Source organism: Megascapheus bottae, chromosome 3 (genome assembly GCF_031878675.1).
Source record: "Megascapheus bottae isolate mThoBot1 chromosome 3, mThoBot2.hap1, whole genome shotgun sequence".
In the NCBI taxonomy this organism is placed as follows: Eukaryota; Metazoa; Chordata; class Mammalia; order Rodentia; family Geomyidae; genus Megascapheus; species Megascapheus bottae.
The window spans coordinates 60,268,944-60,285,485 of NC_143511.1; the positions used below are offsets into that span (position 1 = coordinate 60,268,944).

The 16,542-nt window shown below is 42.6% G+C and overlaps 1 protein-coding gene across 1 annotated transcript in view; it reads left to right on the forward strand.

The window, feature by feature from the left end:
- Reck (reversion inducing cysteine rich protein with kazal motifs) overlaps positions 1 to 13,518 on the forward strand; it is a 66,589-nt gene extending 53,071 nt beyond the window's left edge. Inside the window, exons 16-21 of the mRNA XM_090330246.1 lie at positions 2,052 to 2,223; positions 5,628 to 5,820; positions 7,469 to 7,679; positions 9,071 to 9,144; positions 10,244 to 10,399; positions 11,744 to 13,518. Coding sequence (XP_090186372.1) covers positions 2,052 to 2,223; positions 5,628 to 5,820; positions 7,469 to 7,679; positions 9,071 to 9,144; positions 10,244 to 10,399; positions 11,744 to 11,968 — 1,031 coding nt within the window. The 3' untranslated portion in view covers positions 11,969 to 13,518. The remainder of the gene's footprint in view (positions 1 to 2,051; positions 2,224 to 5,627; positions 5,821 to 7,468; positions 7,680 to 9,070; positions 9,145 to 10,243; positions 10,400 to 11,743) is intronic.
- Positions 13,519 to 16,542: the final 3,024 nt, after the last annotated feature.

Genomic DNA, 16,542 nt, shown 5'->3' on the forward strand with positions numbered 1-16,542 from the left:
CTGCAAGAAATCCGCAAGAAATCCTCTAAGCCAGAGTTCAGACATCTAAATGTCAGATTTTACATACCAGATCGGGAGAAGCAAGCTTTGTTCTTCTGCACGTAGTCTTCTTTCTGCGGCTCTGCTCCTGGGATCATGGCCTGCAGTCCCCCATTCACTGGCAAAGGAAATGATAAAGGAAAGCCATCTTGCAATCAAATGACTTTTCAAAGTTGTGCTGCCTTTCAAAAGGCAGAGATGACTTAATTTACAATTCTGTATGAATATGGACCACTAAAAGATTGTTAATGGTCCACCTTCGTAAGGACAGATGGAAGAAAGCACATCTACATGTGTAACATATTTGAGGCAATAACTGAAACCAGGTTTTTAGACCCCAGGCCCAAACTCTAGGAATTCTACATGTCAGGTCTGTTTAGTGCCTCTTGATGCCAGATAAAAAGATAAGGAGATACAAAAGGGAGGCTTAATAAGTGGCAGCTATGGGAAGACAGCTCTTCAGCCCATCCTCAGAAATCTGGGTATAGACATGAGCTACAGGTTTAATAGAGAAAGAACTGTGGGAAAGGGAGAAGAATATGTAACTATTAAACAGCCCTCATCAAAGTATGGCCTGGTTGATTATTATTTCATTCCTTGGAGAGGATTCTGGAGAAGTTGCTGTTATCGTCATCACTGGTCAGAACAGTCATCATTGCTAGAAGGTGTTTTGTCCATGTGACTCAATTGTTGTTTAAGAATCATTTCAGTTCTCTGTCATAAAGCCATAAAGATGTTATTTGTCAGTCCTGTCCTGTTACTCCTGAATTCCAAGGTGATTGCAAGAAAATGGTTTAGAGCAAAGGCACATATATTAAGCTTTTCTTTTGCTTTTAGTTAATTTGGAGACCCAGATAAATATAGCCAGGGCTTTTCAGCAATGAAATGGGATTTTTTGGGCTGTGTGTGTGTGTGTGTGTGTGCTGGTCCTGGGGTCTGAACTCAGGGTTTGGAGCTCTCTCTCTGAGATTCATCTTCTCAAGGCCAGTGCTCTATCATTTGAGCCACAGTGTAACTTTCCACTTTTTCTGAGTAGCTTAGTGGAGATAATAGTCTCACATCAGGCCAGGAGTATGGCCTAGTGACAGAGTGCTTGCCTGGCATGCACAAAGCCCTGGTATCACATACACAGAAAAAGCAGAGGTAGCATTGTGGCTCAAGTAGAAGAGCTCTAGCCTTGAGAATAAAGTGTCCAAGGACAGTACCCAGGCTCTGAGTTCAAGCCCCAAGACTGGCGAAGACGAAGAAGACGAAGAAGACGAAGACGAAGACGAAGAAGAAGAAGAAGAAGAAGAAGAGGAGGAGGGGGGGAGGAAGAGGAGGAGGAGGAGGAGGAGGAGGAGGCTTACATGTTAGGCACTGGTGGCTCACCCTTGTAATCCTAGCTACTCAGGAGACAGATCCTGAGGATCAGGGTTAAGAGTCCACCTGGGCAGGAAGTAATCTGTGAGACTCTTATCTCCAATTAACCACCAGAAAACCAGAAGTAATACTGTGGCTCAAAGTGGTAGAGTGTTAGCCCTGAGCAAAAAGAGCTCAGAAATAGTGCCCAGGCCCCACATTCAAGCACCACGACTGACATAACAAACAACAAAAAGTCTCACAGATTTTCTTGCCAGAGCTGGCTTCAAACTTCGATCTTCAGATCTCAGCTTCCTGAGTACTCACCTAGGACTATAGACATGAGCCACCAGCAACCAGCTTAAAGTGGGTTTTTGTTGCTTTTACTGCTGTTATTTTTGGATGGTACCAGGGCTTGGGCTCAGAGGCTGCTCAGTGCTTGCTCAGATTGCTTAGTTTGTTCACTTGGCTGAGGCTCTACTACTTGAGCCACACCTCTAGTCCAGGTCTTTGCTAGTTATTTTGGAAATGGAGTATTAAGGATTTTGCTATCTTTGAACCACAATCCTCCAGGTCTCAGCCTTCTGAGTAGCTAGGATAATAGATATGGGCCACTGATACCCAGCTAGGAAATGAAGCTTTTCAGCATGCCTTCCATTTCCTCTCCTCAGGTCTGCCCTGTAACTGCGCAGATCAATTTGTCCCTGTTTGTGGGCAGAATGGACGCACTTACCCTAGTGCCTGCATTGCACGCTGTGTGGGTCTCCAAGACCATCAGTTTGAATTTGGATCATGTATTTCCAAGGATCCTTGTAATCCTAATCTCTGCCCAAAAAACCAAAGGTAAGTCAAAAGCTACTTTTTTCCCTCTCAACCCAAAACCAGCACTTACAAAAACATCTACTATGCACGTGCCAGATGGTGAAAATACAAAGGCGAATTGAAAGACAGACTCTGGCTCAGTATGGTGACACACTTATATAATCTCAGCCTTCAGGAGACTGAGACAGAAGACTCATCTTGATTTCAAGGTCAGCCTGGGTGACATAGGGTGACACTGCCCCCACTTCCAAAACAAGTGGTCTCTATCCTGAAGAATATGGAATCTAAAAGGAAACAATCATCTAAAACTCCTAGGCAATGTGATTGAGAGACAGTTAGTGCAGGGAATCTGGGAGGATGAGCAGAGACACAGCACGGTTGCAGGGAGAAATGTGGTATGGGTGAAGGTGGCCAGCTACAGGAGCAGAGGTCATGATTGTTGGAAATGGGGATTTAGGATGGTTTCTGCTAGAAACTCCAATAGTTCTGTGAACCCAAACCAGGCTGAAAAGAATAATGTAAGGAACAGTAGCAGAAGAGGCGAGATCAATAGGCTTATTCTTATTATTAGCTACTTATACCTGGTAGTAAAAGTGAATTTTCTTCTACTTATACATAAACCTACATTTTAGCAACTGGACATGTGAATCTCAGGAAATGCAGTCTTAATATTTTTTAGTTTGGGGTTCCCTGTCTGCATTCTATTTACTGAGCCAGAAGATAGTTGACTTGGCATTGAAGGATTTCTGCGACTAGGGAAAGAGTTTTGCTATGTGGTAAAAATTGGTCGCCTGTCTGCCAAAGTTTGTGCAATGAAAACTTAGGATTTGGGGTATGGCTCAAGACTCACCTACCCAGGAAGCTAAAGGCTCTGAGTTCAAATCCACCAAAAAAGGAAAAGAGGAAACTGAAATGAAAAGATGATAACATGTATAAGAAATAGGCCAAAAGAATGGGGACAAAAATATGAGAAGGGGGGGCCGGGAGTTTGGCCTAGTGGTTAAAGTGCTTGCCTAGCATGCATGAAGACCCGGGTTTGATTCCTCGGTACTACATACATAGAAAAAAGCCGGAAGTGGTGCTGAGGCTCAAGTGGTAGAGCTCTAGCCTTGAGAAAAGTCCAAGGACAGTGCTCAGGCCCTGAGCTCAAGCCCAGGACTGGTAAAAAAAAAAAATATGAGAAGGGGTATCAATGTGTAAGAAGTATTGCACCTACTACTTGGTGAATGTAACAGTAACCCCTTTATACATTAACCCAACAATAAAAAAAATTTTTAAAATTAAAATAAAGAAATAGGCCAAAAAGGGCTGGGATGTAGCTCAGCAGCAAAGCGCTTGCCTAGCAAGTACAATATTTTGGGTTTGATCCCCAGTACCGAAAAAGAAAGCCAATAAAAAAAAGGAATAGTCCAAAAGATAATATGTATTGAGGCTTATTTGTTTACTTATTATTCTCTATTGGTTAAACTTTCTGAATAAGGTTATCTTGCTTTTATAATAAAACAATAAAGAGAAGTCTTATAGTAGAAAGGCCTTTATGGATATAATGCAATAGCAACATAAATAATTTTATCCCCATGGAAATCATAGGAAAGAATGTCATAGAGAAAGCTTTGGTGCCCTTATAATCACCATAAAAAGCAATATAAAGAAATGTGCAAACAAGCAAAAAGTGATTGCCAAAAAAAAGATAATATAAACACAAAAACAAAAATGCAAATGATTCTTTTTTTTTTTTTTTTTTGCCAGTCCTGGGCTTGAGCTCAGAGCCTGAGAACTGTCCTTGAGGACTTTCTCAAGGCTAGCACTCTACCACTTGAGCCTCAGCACCACTTCTGGCTTTTTGCTATGTATGTAGGGTACCGAGGAATCGAACCCAGGTCTTCGTGCATGCTAGGCAAGCACTGTACCACTAGGTCAAACCCCCGGCCTGCAAATGATTCTTAAACACTTGCAAAAAGGCTTTTGTTTGTCAGCACTGACACCCTGGGATTTGTATACAGTAGCTAGAATCACTTAACCCTAACAAGTGCTCAGTGAGCACTGTTTTCATGGGTCTCCTGTTTTTGAAGATTCATAATTACTTTATGAATCTATAGCTTTACGATATTGACATCAGAAGTAGTGACATTTCACTCCAATTCAAATTTCATTAGCAGTAAATAAGTATCAAAATGTCATCCCTGGCCCTCAATATTAAACTTCTATTCCACCTACACCAGCTCCTTCCCTATCCCACCTCCAGTAACCACCCCTACCACCACTCTCTGGTGGCTGCTGTTCCACTGCTGCGATCATGGGTCTCCTTATACGAAGTTATGTGTACTTTTATAAAAATGGTTAAATCAAAGCACAAGACTCAGAGAGAGAGAGAGAGAGAGAAAGTGAGAGAGAGAGAGAGAGAGAGAGAGAGAGAGAGAGAGAGAGAGAGAGAGAGAGAGAGCAGAAAAAGTCTAGTGAAGAGAGCTGTCATCTTAATCCATATGGGGAAATAAGGAATTGAGAATGAAACAAGGTCCAGGCATTACTAGAAGAGCCCACTTTGGTGGCATTCTCAGTAAGTAGTTCACAATAAGCTAGCATCAACTTCTTAGTCTGGTGGGTACAGAAACCTGAAGGGATTTTTTTGTTTTGTTTTGTTTTAGGACATAAAGTAAAACCTCTTTTTCTTTTTCTTTTTGATTTGAGCCATACCTTTGTAGCAGCTCTTTGCCTAGGTTATTTTTGAGTTAGGATCTGGATTGTAATCCTGCTGGTATTCCCCATGGCTCTGAGGAGGAGGCTCACCTGTCATTGTATCCCACTGGCCATTGGTTGAGATGGAGACTCTCGAATTTTTCTTTTTCTTTTTTTTGCCCAGGCTGGCCTCACACAAAGATCTGAGATCCTTTGATCTCCACGGCTCTAGTAGCTAGGATTGTAGGCTTGAGCCACAGTACCCAACAAAACTTTTTCTTAAGATGGATTTTTGTTAGCCAAGTAAAACTAAAATGTTCCATTTGTTACTGACTACAGGGCCCATCCATCTGCCTCCTATCACAGCACTTCTACTTGTGCTTGCATCCTTAACTCTGGCTTCTGTCTCCCTTCCCATCTCCCTAGTACCAAATTCTGGATCCTCACTTCAGGGTTTATGGCTGCTTCCTCCATCTGATCCGCTGTGTACCCTTCTTCCCCACCCAGCTCCAGTTAGAATAACCTTCCCCAATGCATCCCCACTCATTCCCTTGGGCAGTTTTATAGTCTTGTCTACCTCATAGCCTGTTCTGCATGTTCCACTCTGCCCTTCTACATAAGCTCTTGTATCTTCTGCTTTCTGCTCAGCCTCCTAGGCCTCATTCATGGCTCCGCCAGCTCCTCCATAATCCCAGACCCTTCAACCCATACCCTACATCTGGCTCATGTGCTGCATTCATCTTTTTCAGATGTGTACCCAAACCACAAGTCTGCCTGACAACTTTTGACAAGTTTGGATGTAACCAGTATGAGTGTGTGCCAAGACAGCTTGCCTGTGACCAGGTCCGTGATCCTGTGTGTGATACAGACCACATGGAGCACAACAATCTCTGCACTTTATATCAAAGAGGAAAACGTCTCTCCTACAAAGGCCCATGCCAGGTATGTTGTTTGGCTCACAGAGTGAACTGGACAGAAATTTGGTTTATGATCCTTTCCAGGCAAGGAGAAGCAAGCCCTCCACTGAAAAAGAACACTGGTCCTTCTCATTCAGACAGACTGTCTGGCCAGTGTGCCTCTGTGCAAGCAAGCAGTGATAGTGACTTCCTTTTTTTTTTTTTTTTTTTTTTGGCAGGTCAGGGGGCTTGAACCCTAGGCCTAGACACTATCCCTGAGCTCTTCAGCTCAAGGCTACCACCCTACCCCAGGGCCTGGGCTTTGTCCCTGAGCTCTTCTGCTCAAGGCTACCACCCTGCTTCCCATTTTTCATAGTTAATGGGAAATAAGAGTCTCACATTCTTGAGTGCCTGGGCTGGCTTTGAACCTTGATCTTTAGATGTCAGCCTCCTGAGTAGCTGGGATTTACAGGCATGAGCCACCTCGCCTGGCTGACAGGGATTTCTTGATGCCACTTGTAAGGACTGGTTTCATACCATTTGTACTTCCCAGAGTTCTGTGTACTGTCCCCACCAGGAAACCAACCAGGAACAAAAGAAAAAGTTTCCCCATTCTTCCTACTTTTCCCCTACCACTCACAGTGATTGAAAATTTCTCTAAGACTATTGTCCTTTTACATTTGCCTATATCTTAGTTTTGCAGAGTTGTGGAATCTGCATCCACAATAAATGATTAACAGCATACACAGCCCTTTGGGACTTGCCATATGAATCATTTATTCTCTCCTGGGGGAAAACCATCTCTGGGTCCAGAATCCCTTGCCTACAACCCGTTCTCTGGTCTTGGTTAAGAAAGTCCCTTGAGTTTGTTACCTAAGCTTGTTTTCTCTCAACACTGATTCCATTTGCATCGATAGCTTCCTCTCTGAATTCCCAGTCTTCTCTTCCTCTTTCACTCATCTTGTTTATGCTTTTTCCTGACCTACCCAGGAATAGGCCCACAGTCTGTCTGCTGCCCACAGTTCTCTTCACTGTTCCCTCTCCTTGTCCTATACCCAAGACAAAATGGTAAGAACTCCACATTTGGAGGAAGACTGATCTTGTTTTCTTCAAACAGATCTTCTTTGATTTCAAGAGCTGTCTGGGTATAGGAGTGATAAGAGGATATTTTTATCTCCTACCTGTTTATGTGAAATGACCACCCAGGTCAGAGAGACTGAGCAAAGTCATCCATTCAGTTCCTTCTTGAAATAGCTGTGTTGTTTCGTACTTCCCACTGTCTCTTTTTCCTTTTTTGAGAATATAAGCCAGATGCCACTGTCTTTTTCCTTTTTTGAGAATATAAGGCAGGTGCCAGTGGCTCATGCCTGTAATCCTAGCTACCCAGGAGACTGAGAACTGAGATTCATAATTTGAAGCCAGCCTGGGCAAGAAAGTCTCTGAGACTCATATCTCCAAATAACCACACACAAAAAATGCCATAGTGGAGCTGTGGTACAAGTAGTAAAAACTCTCAGTGACAGTGCCCAAGCCCTGAGTTCAAGCCCCCAGAACTGGCATTAGAGAGAGAATGTTGGAGGGTAGGAGGAGAGAAGAGAGAGGAAGGGGAAAGAGAACAGAGACATGCCCCTGCCCTGATCAGGACTAGTACTCTGTGGCAGTTCCCTGGCTAACTGTGATTTGTTTGCCCTCAGCCCTTCTGCAGAGCCACAGAACCTGTCTGTGCCCACAATGGTGAGACCTATAGTAGCGTGTGTGCTGCCTACTCTGATCGCGTGGCAGTCGATTACAATGGGCCCTGCCAGGCTGTCGGGGTCCTCTCCGAATACAGTTCTGTCACCGAGTGTGCTGCTGTGAAGTGCCCTCCACTTTTGGCAACAGGGTGCAAACCCATCACCCCACCTGGTAAGCTGGAGGTGTTTGGGGTTGCAAGGAGGATCAGGAGGATTCGCTTATTCACCTCCAGAAAGCCAATCCCTGAGAAGAGGGTTGACTAGTTTACTTCAATTTTTCATGTTAGTTACACATAATATTCTGTATTCACCTTCAAAAGTTATGCATTACCTTCAGTGTCATCTGGTCTGGCGACTTTAAAACAGTATGGAAGTCTTTTTTCAGGCAGAATCTTGCACCAAACACTAACATGTAAAATGATAAAGTAGTTATTGGTTATTGGTGGCTCATGCATATAATCCTAGCTATTCAGGAGGCTGAAATCGGAGGATCACAATTTAAAGCCAGACTAGCAGGAAAATCCATGAGACTCTTGTCTCCAATTAACCACTAAAAAGTCGAAATAGAGATGTGGCTCAAGTGGTAAAGTACTACCTTTAAGGAAAAAAGAGATCAGAGACAGAATCCAGGCCTTAAGTTCAAACACACACACACACACACACACACACACACACACACACACACACGGAGAGAATGAAGTAGTATTTACTTTCTAAAATTGTTATTTGATTAAACACATAATATTTACTTATAAAGGTAATGGACAGTGAATTTGTACTAAATGTGTAATCAAAGAATTTTGATGAACACCAGTATTTGAAGCTGAGAGAAATAAAAAGTTTCTTATATCTACTTCAGGTGGTTAGTTGCATATAATTAGAAACAGCAGGTCTTTTCTTTTCTTTTTTTTTTTTTTTTTGTGGATCACAGGGCTTGAGCTCAGCCTGGGTGCACTGTCCCTGAGATCTTCAGCTCAAGGCTACCACCCTACCCCTGGGCCTGGGCGTTATCCCTAAGATCTTCAGCTCAAGACTAACGCCCTACCCTTGAGCCAAGCCCCACTTCCCATTTTCTAGAGGTTAATTTGGAGATAAGAGTCCCAGGTCCTTTAGTGCTCTGGCTGGCTTTGAACCTTGATCCTCAGACAAGTGACACAAGTTACAGGCGCACTAAGTGTGATGAAGCAGAACAAAGGGGGTTAGTGAGGGTCTACTATGGAGGGCTGGCTAATGGATTGCTCACTGAGCTCTGCCATGTTAAAAGTGCTATAGCATTAAATGCAATCATGCCATATGGTGAAACCCCAAAACAAGCTGTTTATTTGCAAACAAATAAACAAAAAAAAAGCCCAGTGAGAGCATTTGTCCAGGGTCACAGAGTGAGAAGGAGGCACGGTAGATTTAGGCCCTATGTTTTTCTTCAGTGCCAATCTGTGTGCCTTTACACCACAGCCTCCTCTTCCTGAACAGGATGGAGGTAAGGGTGAAGAAAGAACTTTGGTAAACTCACAGAATGGAGCCCATAGTGAAGGACTGGTCACCAGACTTTTGTTTCTGTTACAGGTGCATGTTGTCCATTATGTGCTGGGATGTTAAGAGTTTTATTTGACAAAGAAAAACTGGACACTATTGCTAAGGTATATTGCTTTATATGCCAGGTACTTTGGGAACCTTATTGCTAAACCTCAGAGTCCTGGAAAGCCAAATGAACTTTCTCCATTTATAAATGAAGAAACGAATCTTCAGAAAAGTGACTTGCCCACAACCATCCAGCTCATAGCCAGTAGAAAGAAGGTCTGCATCCTAGCAGAGTCCTAACCCGTGCTTCTTCCTGCTCCACCCCAGTTGGGCACATCAGTCAGCCTGGGCTTTTCTTAGAAAGCTGGGCTGGGGGCGGGGGTTGAGCAGCTGCAGGTGGAGCAGGTGGCTGAGGCTGGTAGATACCCAGAGGGTTTCAAAATGGCTGGTGTCATCCCAGCACCCTTCCTTTAAGGGGGCCTCCGGAAGCCACCACCCTTCCCGGTTGCTTTTACCCTGTCCCTTCTCTGCATTATCCCTTTACCTGCTCCATTTGGTGAACCTAGGGTTTCCAACCTCTGCCTGCACAGTCCTATTTTTATTAAAATACCTGAGTGTTTTATAGAAAGACTAAGTCTTTATAGCCTATAACTCAGAACAATCACAATTTTTTAAAAAAGCACTCGTGAACTTGTGGGTGGAGATAAGAGGAGAAAATTGGGAGAGAGCAAGGGAAGGGGCAGCATTGTCCAAAGAAAAATATACTCTTTACCTGACGTATGTAACCATAACCCTTCTGTCTATCACCTTTATAATAACAATTAAAAATTTTTACATTAATAAAAGCACTTCTGGCCAGACATCAATGGCTCATGCCTTTAATCCTAGCTATTCAGGAGGCTGAAGTCTAAGAATTGCTCTGTAGAGCTGGGAAACTCCATGAAACCCTTACCTCCAATTAACTACCAAAAAGCCAGAAATGGAGCTGTGTCTCAAAGTGATAGAGCACTAGCCTTAAACACCAAGTATAGTGCTCAGGCCCTGAGTTCAAGCCCCATGACTAGCACATTAACAACAAAACAAAAAAAAAAACAGCTAGAACTTGGTCCAGCAGGGTTGTGTTGGGACCTGGCCCTGAAGCGATGGCAGTAATGGCAGCTTAGGCAATAACAGAGACCTCATCTTGTCTTCTGGTAATAGAATGTTTTCTCTTTCCAGGTAACGAATAAAAAGCCAATAACAGTTCTGGAAATCCTCCAGAAAATCCGCATGCACGTGTCAGTCCCACAGTGTGATGTGTTTGGATACTTCAGCATTGAGTCAGAAATAGTGATTCTGATCATTCCTGTGGATCATTATCCAAAACCTCTGCAGGTGCGGTTCAGCACGTGACAGCACCAGCCTGTCATGTTCACATTGGGTGGACTTGAGAAGGGAGTACAAGCCAGGAGTAGGGAAGGATCAGGAGATGAGGAAATGAGGGCACTTGGGGAGTTTGGAACAGAGAAGGGAGAAAAAGCAAGGGAGTCTCTGAAGGACCAAGTAATTTTCCAGACAGCTGAGACCAGGCATCCATTTGTGAGGAATACAGTGGAACCAGGAGAAGGAAGAAACTAAGGAGACTTGGAGAACATACCAGTGGCTGTCCACTCATTATACAGATGAGGCCACTGAGTCCCAGGAAAGCAGGACTGGCACAGGTCCCACAGTGACAAGGTCAGAAAGCCTCCAGACTCCGTGGAGCTGTGCTTTTGCTGCAGAGGAAACTCGTCTTGTGGGCAGTTTTTCTTTCTTAATGTAGGAATATGTGAAACCCAAGTTTCAGCAGCACAGTGGTGAGAGCTCAATAAACAGGATGTTTACTTTTGAGAATGGCCATCATTAGAAGCCTGGTTGAAGATAATTGCGTTATCCTTGTGTTTAAAGATGTTTTGGAAACATACTGTGGTGACTTTTTTTTTTTTTTTTTTTTTTGTGGGTCATGAGGCTTGAGTTTGGCCTGGGCATGGTCCCTGAGCTCTTCTGCTCTAGGCTACCAACCTACCCTTGAGCCAAACCCCATTTCCTGTTTTCAAGGGGTTCATTGGAAGTAAGAGTCTCAGGTCCTTTTGTGCCCAGGCTGGCTTTGAACCTTGATCCTCAGATCTCAGCCTCCTGAGTAGCTAGGATTACAGGTGTGAGCCACCACGCCTGGCTGTGTTGACTCTTTAATCATGTAAAGATGCATCTAGGGACCGGAAGTTTGACCTAGTGGTACAGTGCTTGCCTCGCATGAACAAATACCCAGGTTTGATTCCTCGGTACCACATACATAGAAAAACACCAGAAGTGGTGCTGAAGCTCAAGTGGTAGAGCTCTAGTCTTGAGAAAGTCCAAGGACAGTGCTCAGGCCCTGAGCTCAAGCCCAAGTCTGGCAAAAAAAAAAAAAAAAAAAAAGATGCATCTAGAGTAGGTAGCAGTGAACAATGAGAAAAGTGGATTAAGGCAGTGGTCTTGTCCATCAGTTCTGATTTCCTTTAATGCCTTTATATGTATGTAATAAATTAAGACTACAGTAAAATGTTGTTTTAGCTAAGGAAAGAAAATGCAAAGAGAATTCAAGGTCCCTTGAAGGCTATAGTGCTTTAGGTATATATGTGGAATTTGCCCAGCTTGACCTTTTCACATGTTCCTATAGTTTTGTGTTGAACAGATCTTTTCTTTCTCTCTCTCTCTCAGATTGAGGCTTGTAATAAAGAAGCAGAGAAGATCGAATCCCTCATCAACTCTGACAGCCCCACTCTGGCGTCCCATGTTCCTCTGTCTGCTCTCATCATCTCCCAAGCGCAGGTCTCTAGCAGTCTGCCATCAGCTGCCATGGGGACCAGGCCTCCCTGCAGCTCCTTGCTCCTCCTCCTCCTCAGCCTGGGCCTGGCCTTGCACGTGCTCTGGACTCATCATTGATTCCCCACAGAAGGTGAAAAGTCTTCCTAGACATAACTCTTCTACCTTGTGAATGACATTCAAGACTGCTGGCTTGTGGTGGAACAGCAGCCAAGTAAAAGCACATGTCACCTCTTGTCACCACACAGTATTTTTTTTAATCTGCCAATCTATGTAGAGTTTTTGTCTTAGCTTTACAGATGTTAAATATGTAAAACAAAAGATGCCTCTTCCTGGTGGATCTCGGCCTTGTGATTTACATTGTACTCAGTAGATGGGGTTCCCACTGAAAAATAACTTTAATATTCTTGATAAGAAGGCATGGCTTAGGTGGGAGCAAGCACAAGACCCTGAATTCAAACTCAGTACTGGGGGAAAAAAAATCATTGATAAATGAGATAATCTCTCTAGAAAGAGAGCTCACTTTGCATTGGATTCACATCAGATAAACTTCATTTCAGAGTTCTTGTAAGTATTAAGGTTGCCCTAGTACTTGATTTTATGTACAGATAATCCCCACTGTTCTATGTAAAAGCAGGAGGAGGAGGTCAGTGAAGCACCACTGATATTAGAGAGTGAAAAATCAAGGTGAATTGTCCTTGAAAATATCACATAAATTATCAGGTCCACTCAATTTACAGGGAAAAAAAATTTTCCTATGTAGCCTGTACTGGACTTCAACATTTCATCCTCCTGCTTCAGCCTCCTGAGTGCTGCAATTAGAGGCGTTTACCACTATGCCTAGCTTAATTTACAGAAATGTCATTCAAGAACCCATCTGTAGTGTTAAATAAAAGAGAGCTGACCAAATGACACTCTAATAATTATATATTGTAGGTGACAGTCTCATCTGTTACTGCTTTGTGCCTGTGACTTTTGTGAAAGTAAGAAGTCACATTGTATCAAAACATCATGCAATTTTTGTAACAACCAGACATGTACTCTTTGGTATTCAAGTTAAATTTAGAGTTTTTAAACATCAATCTTTAAACCAATGCTGCTACTTTTATAATTGCCAAAAAAGTGAAATAATTAGTAATCATGTAAATAATACATGATTTTTCTATTTTATTATGAAGAAGGTGAATAGCCATATTTGTAATAAGACAATCGTGTGTGTTAACCCAGTACCTTGTGGTCATGGAGACACATTTGCTTTTTGTGATGTGCACAGTGTAGATAAATGTTCTGTCTGACTTTTTTTTAATGTAGAATTATAAAGAATTGTGGTTTATCTATTTAAAGATATTAAACTTTGAAATGTGTGCATGTTGTCTAAAAAATTGGATACTTTGAATGTGTTCCACAGTTTGAAATAAGCTATACAATATAATAGTTCCTGTTTGTATGCCCCTGACCCTAGGTTTTACATGAAGTTTTTTCAGTATTCTATGTACCCTCTGAAATATATAGGGATATGCTTACTATACAAAAATGTTGAAAGTGAGCACTTAAAGCTTTCAGAATATCTCAGTGCTAATGTAGCATGTTTGTTGCAATGGCTCATTTATGTGTAAATGTCTTCAATGCAATATACTAGAAAGCTTTTCTATTTTAATAAAAATAATCTTACGTGGTCATGTGTACTTCCAAGCAGTATGGACACTGGGAATGAAACCATTGATCGCCCTTGGGTGAGCTGTGTCTTTAACTCTGGAATAAGAAGCCATGGAGTGCTAGACGGGGGGAAAAGGAAGAGGGAAAGAGCATGACTGAGGATGAGTAGTGTCCCAGCATGAAGATGGCATAAGAAATCTTACAAACTTTAAAACATTTTAAAAGCTGGTAAACAGGCCAGGTGCCGGTGGCTCACACTTGCTATCCTAGCTACTAAGGAAGCTGAGATCAGAGGATTGTGATTTGAAGCCAGTCTGGACAGAAAAGCCTGTGAGACTACTATCTCCAATAAACTTCTCAGAAAAAAGCTAAAGGTAGCACTGTAGCTCAACTGGCAGGGTGCTAGTCTTGAGCCCAGAGGATCAAGGACAGCATCCAGGTTCTGAGTTCAAGCCTCAAGACCAGAAAAAAAAAAAAAAGGGGGGTAGGGGAGAGATCTGGGAGTTTGGCCTAGTGGTAGAGTGCTTGCATAGCATGCATGAAGACCTACAATATATGTGGTACCGAATTCCTTGGTACTACATACATAGAAAAAGCCAGAAGTGATGCCATGGCTCAAGTGGTAGAGTTCTAGCCTTGAGACAGCACAAGGACAGTGCTCAGGCACTGAGTTCAAGCACCAAAACTGGCAAAAAAAAAAAAAAAACCAGGGGGGACAAGAGGAGAGACAGGAAAAGAACAATAGAGGGGATTAATTTGATCAAAACATATGCATTATATTAAAACATCAGAATATATATATGTTCAAATACTATGGTGAAACCCCTTGATACAAGGAATATATACTAAAATGAATGACAGGAAAGTAAAACAAGCCCTGCTGGGGGTGGCTATCAGTACAAGGTTAGAGGATGAACAGAAAGATGAATCAGGGTAAATATTAAAGAACTTTTTATGTGCCTGTATGAAAATGGAACAGCAAAAACAGTTGAAATTGTTCTAAGAAATATTGGGAGAAGAGCTAAAAGAGACTGATAGAGTGGGAAAGTTGATGGGGTACTTTATTCATGTATTGAAATGTCACATTGGGAGCGGTGGCTCACACCTGTTATCCTAGCTACTCAGGAGGCTGAGATCTGAGGATCAAGGTTCAAAGCCAGCCCGGGCACAAAAGGACTGAGACTCTTATCCCCAATTAACCTCTAGAAAAATAGGAAGTAGGGCTTGGCTCAAGGGGTAAGGCGGTAGCCTAGAGCTGAAGAGCTCAGGGACAGTGCCCAGGCCTAGTTCAAGCACCACAACCAAAAAAAAGAAAAAAGAAATGTCACATTGAACCCCTCCCCCACCTTGCAAACTAATGTACATAATAATTTTTTAAAAAATTGAAAAAAAATAGAAAATAAATAGCCGCCCCCAAGGACCCTGGGAGAGCAGGGCATATGGTGAAAACCAAGACCTAGTCAGCTTAGGTGAATTCCCAAAAACCTTACTATTGAAGAGGTTTATATCCACACTATCTTCACTCACCCATTCCAGGGTCCTCACAAGGAGGAAAAAATGACACCACACATAGCTCTGAGGTCTCTAATCTGAAGCAACATTGTCATCTGTAATACAAAGAAGTTTAGTGGAGCATGTGGCTCATGCCTGTAATACTAGCTACTTGGGAGGTCATCAAGAGGTTTGTTGTTAGCTGGGCATGGTGGTATACTTAGCCTCCCAGCTACAGCAGGGAGCATAAAATAGAAGGATAATAATCTAGAATGGCCCAGACAGAAGAGCTAGATCCTGTCTCACAAATAACAGCACCAGGCGCTGGCGGATCTCACCTGTAATCAGACCTCGATATTAAAGAGGCTGAGCTCTAGGATCAAGGTTAGAAGCCATCCCTGATAGGGAGGTCTATGTGACTCATCACCAATTAATCACCAAAAAAGCTAGAAGTGGAGCTGTGGCTCAAGAGGTAGAGTTCTATCCCTGAGCAAAAAGAGCTCAGAGGCAGTGTCTAGGACCCTGAGTTCTAGCCTCAGGACTGGCACCACCAAAAAGAAGGAGGAGGAGGAGGAGTGGGGTGGAAGAGGAGGAAGAGAAAAAAATTAAAGGATAGAAACTAGATGAGCAGACTGATACTAATTAAAGAAAACCAAATGACTATGTAATAATAGTCCATTTCAAAGGAAAGATTACTAGAGATAGTTCCTTTTATAGTAACAAAACAGTCATTTTATTGAGGCAAGGTAGTAGTTCCTTGTAGTGGTAAAGTAAATTGTAGTGTTAGAGCCATTCCTTAGTATACCCAAATCTGTAGGTTCCGTTTCTAGAACTGAAGTGGGGGGGGGAGGGAGGCTGAGGGCACAATTCAATAGTAAACTACTGTTTGACTAACAGGTGTAGGGCACTTGGTTTAAAAAAAAAAGTCACTTTATCAAGATGAGCTGAGTCATAAATGTTTATGCTTTAAATGAAAGGTTCAAAGTACATGAAGCAAAGTTAATATAGAACCTAAAAAAGAAATGGACAAATTAAATATAGCTGAAGATTTCAGCATCCCTGTCTGAATATTTGATAGAATAAGCAGACAGAAAACATGAACACTGCTAGTCAATTTAAATAGGCATTTAGGCCAGCACAGTGGCTCATGCCGGTAATCATAACTACTCAGGAAGCTGAGAGTTGAGGATCAAGGTTCAAAGCCAGCCTGGGCACAAAAGGACCTGAAACTCTTACCTCCAATTAACCTCTAGAAAATGGAAAGTGGGGCTTGGCTCTAGAGTAGGTTGGTAGCCTTGAGCTGAAGAGCTCAAGGACAATGCCCAGGTTAGTAGCCTTGAGCTAAAGAGCTCAGGGACAGTGCCCAGGCCGAGTTCAAGCCCTATGACCCACAAAAAAAAAAAAGGCATTTAGGGGACATTTGACAAAATACCAGCATACACAGTCTTTCCAAGTGCACAGGGAATATTCACCCCAAGACAGACCACATCGTGGGCCATAAAACAATCATGAACACATGTGAAAGAACAGAAATCACACAGGACATT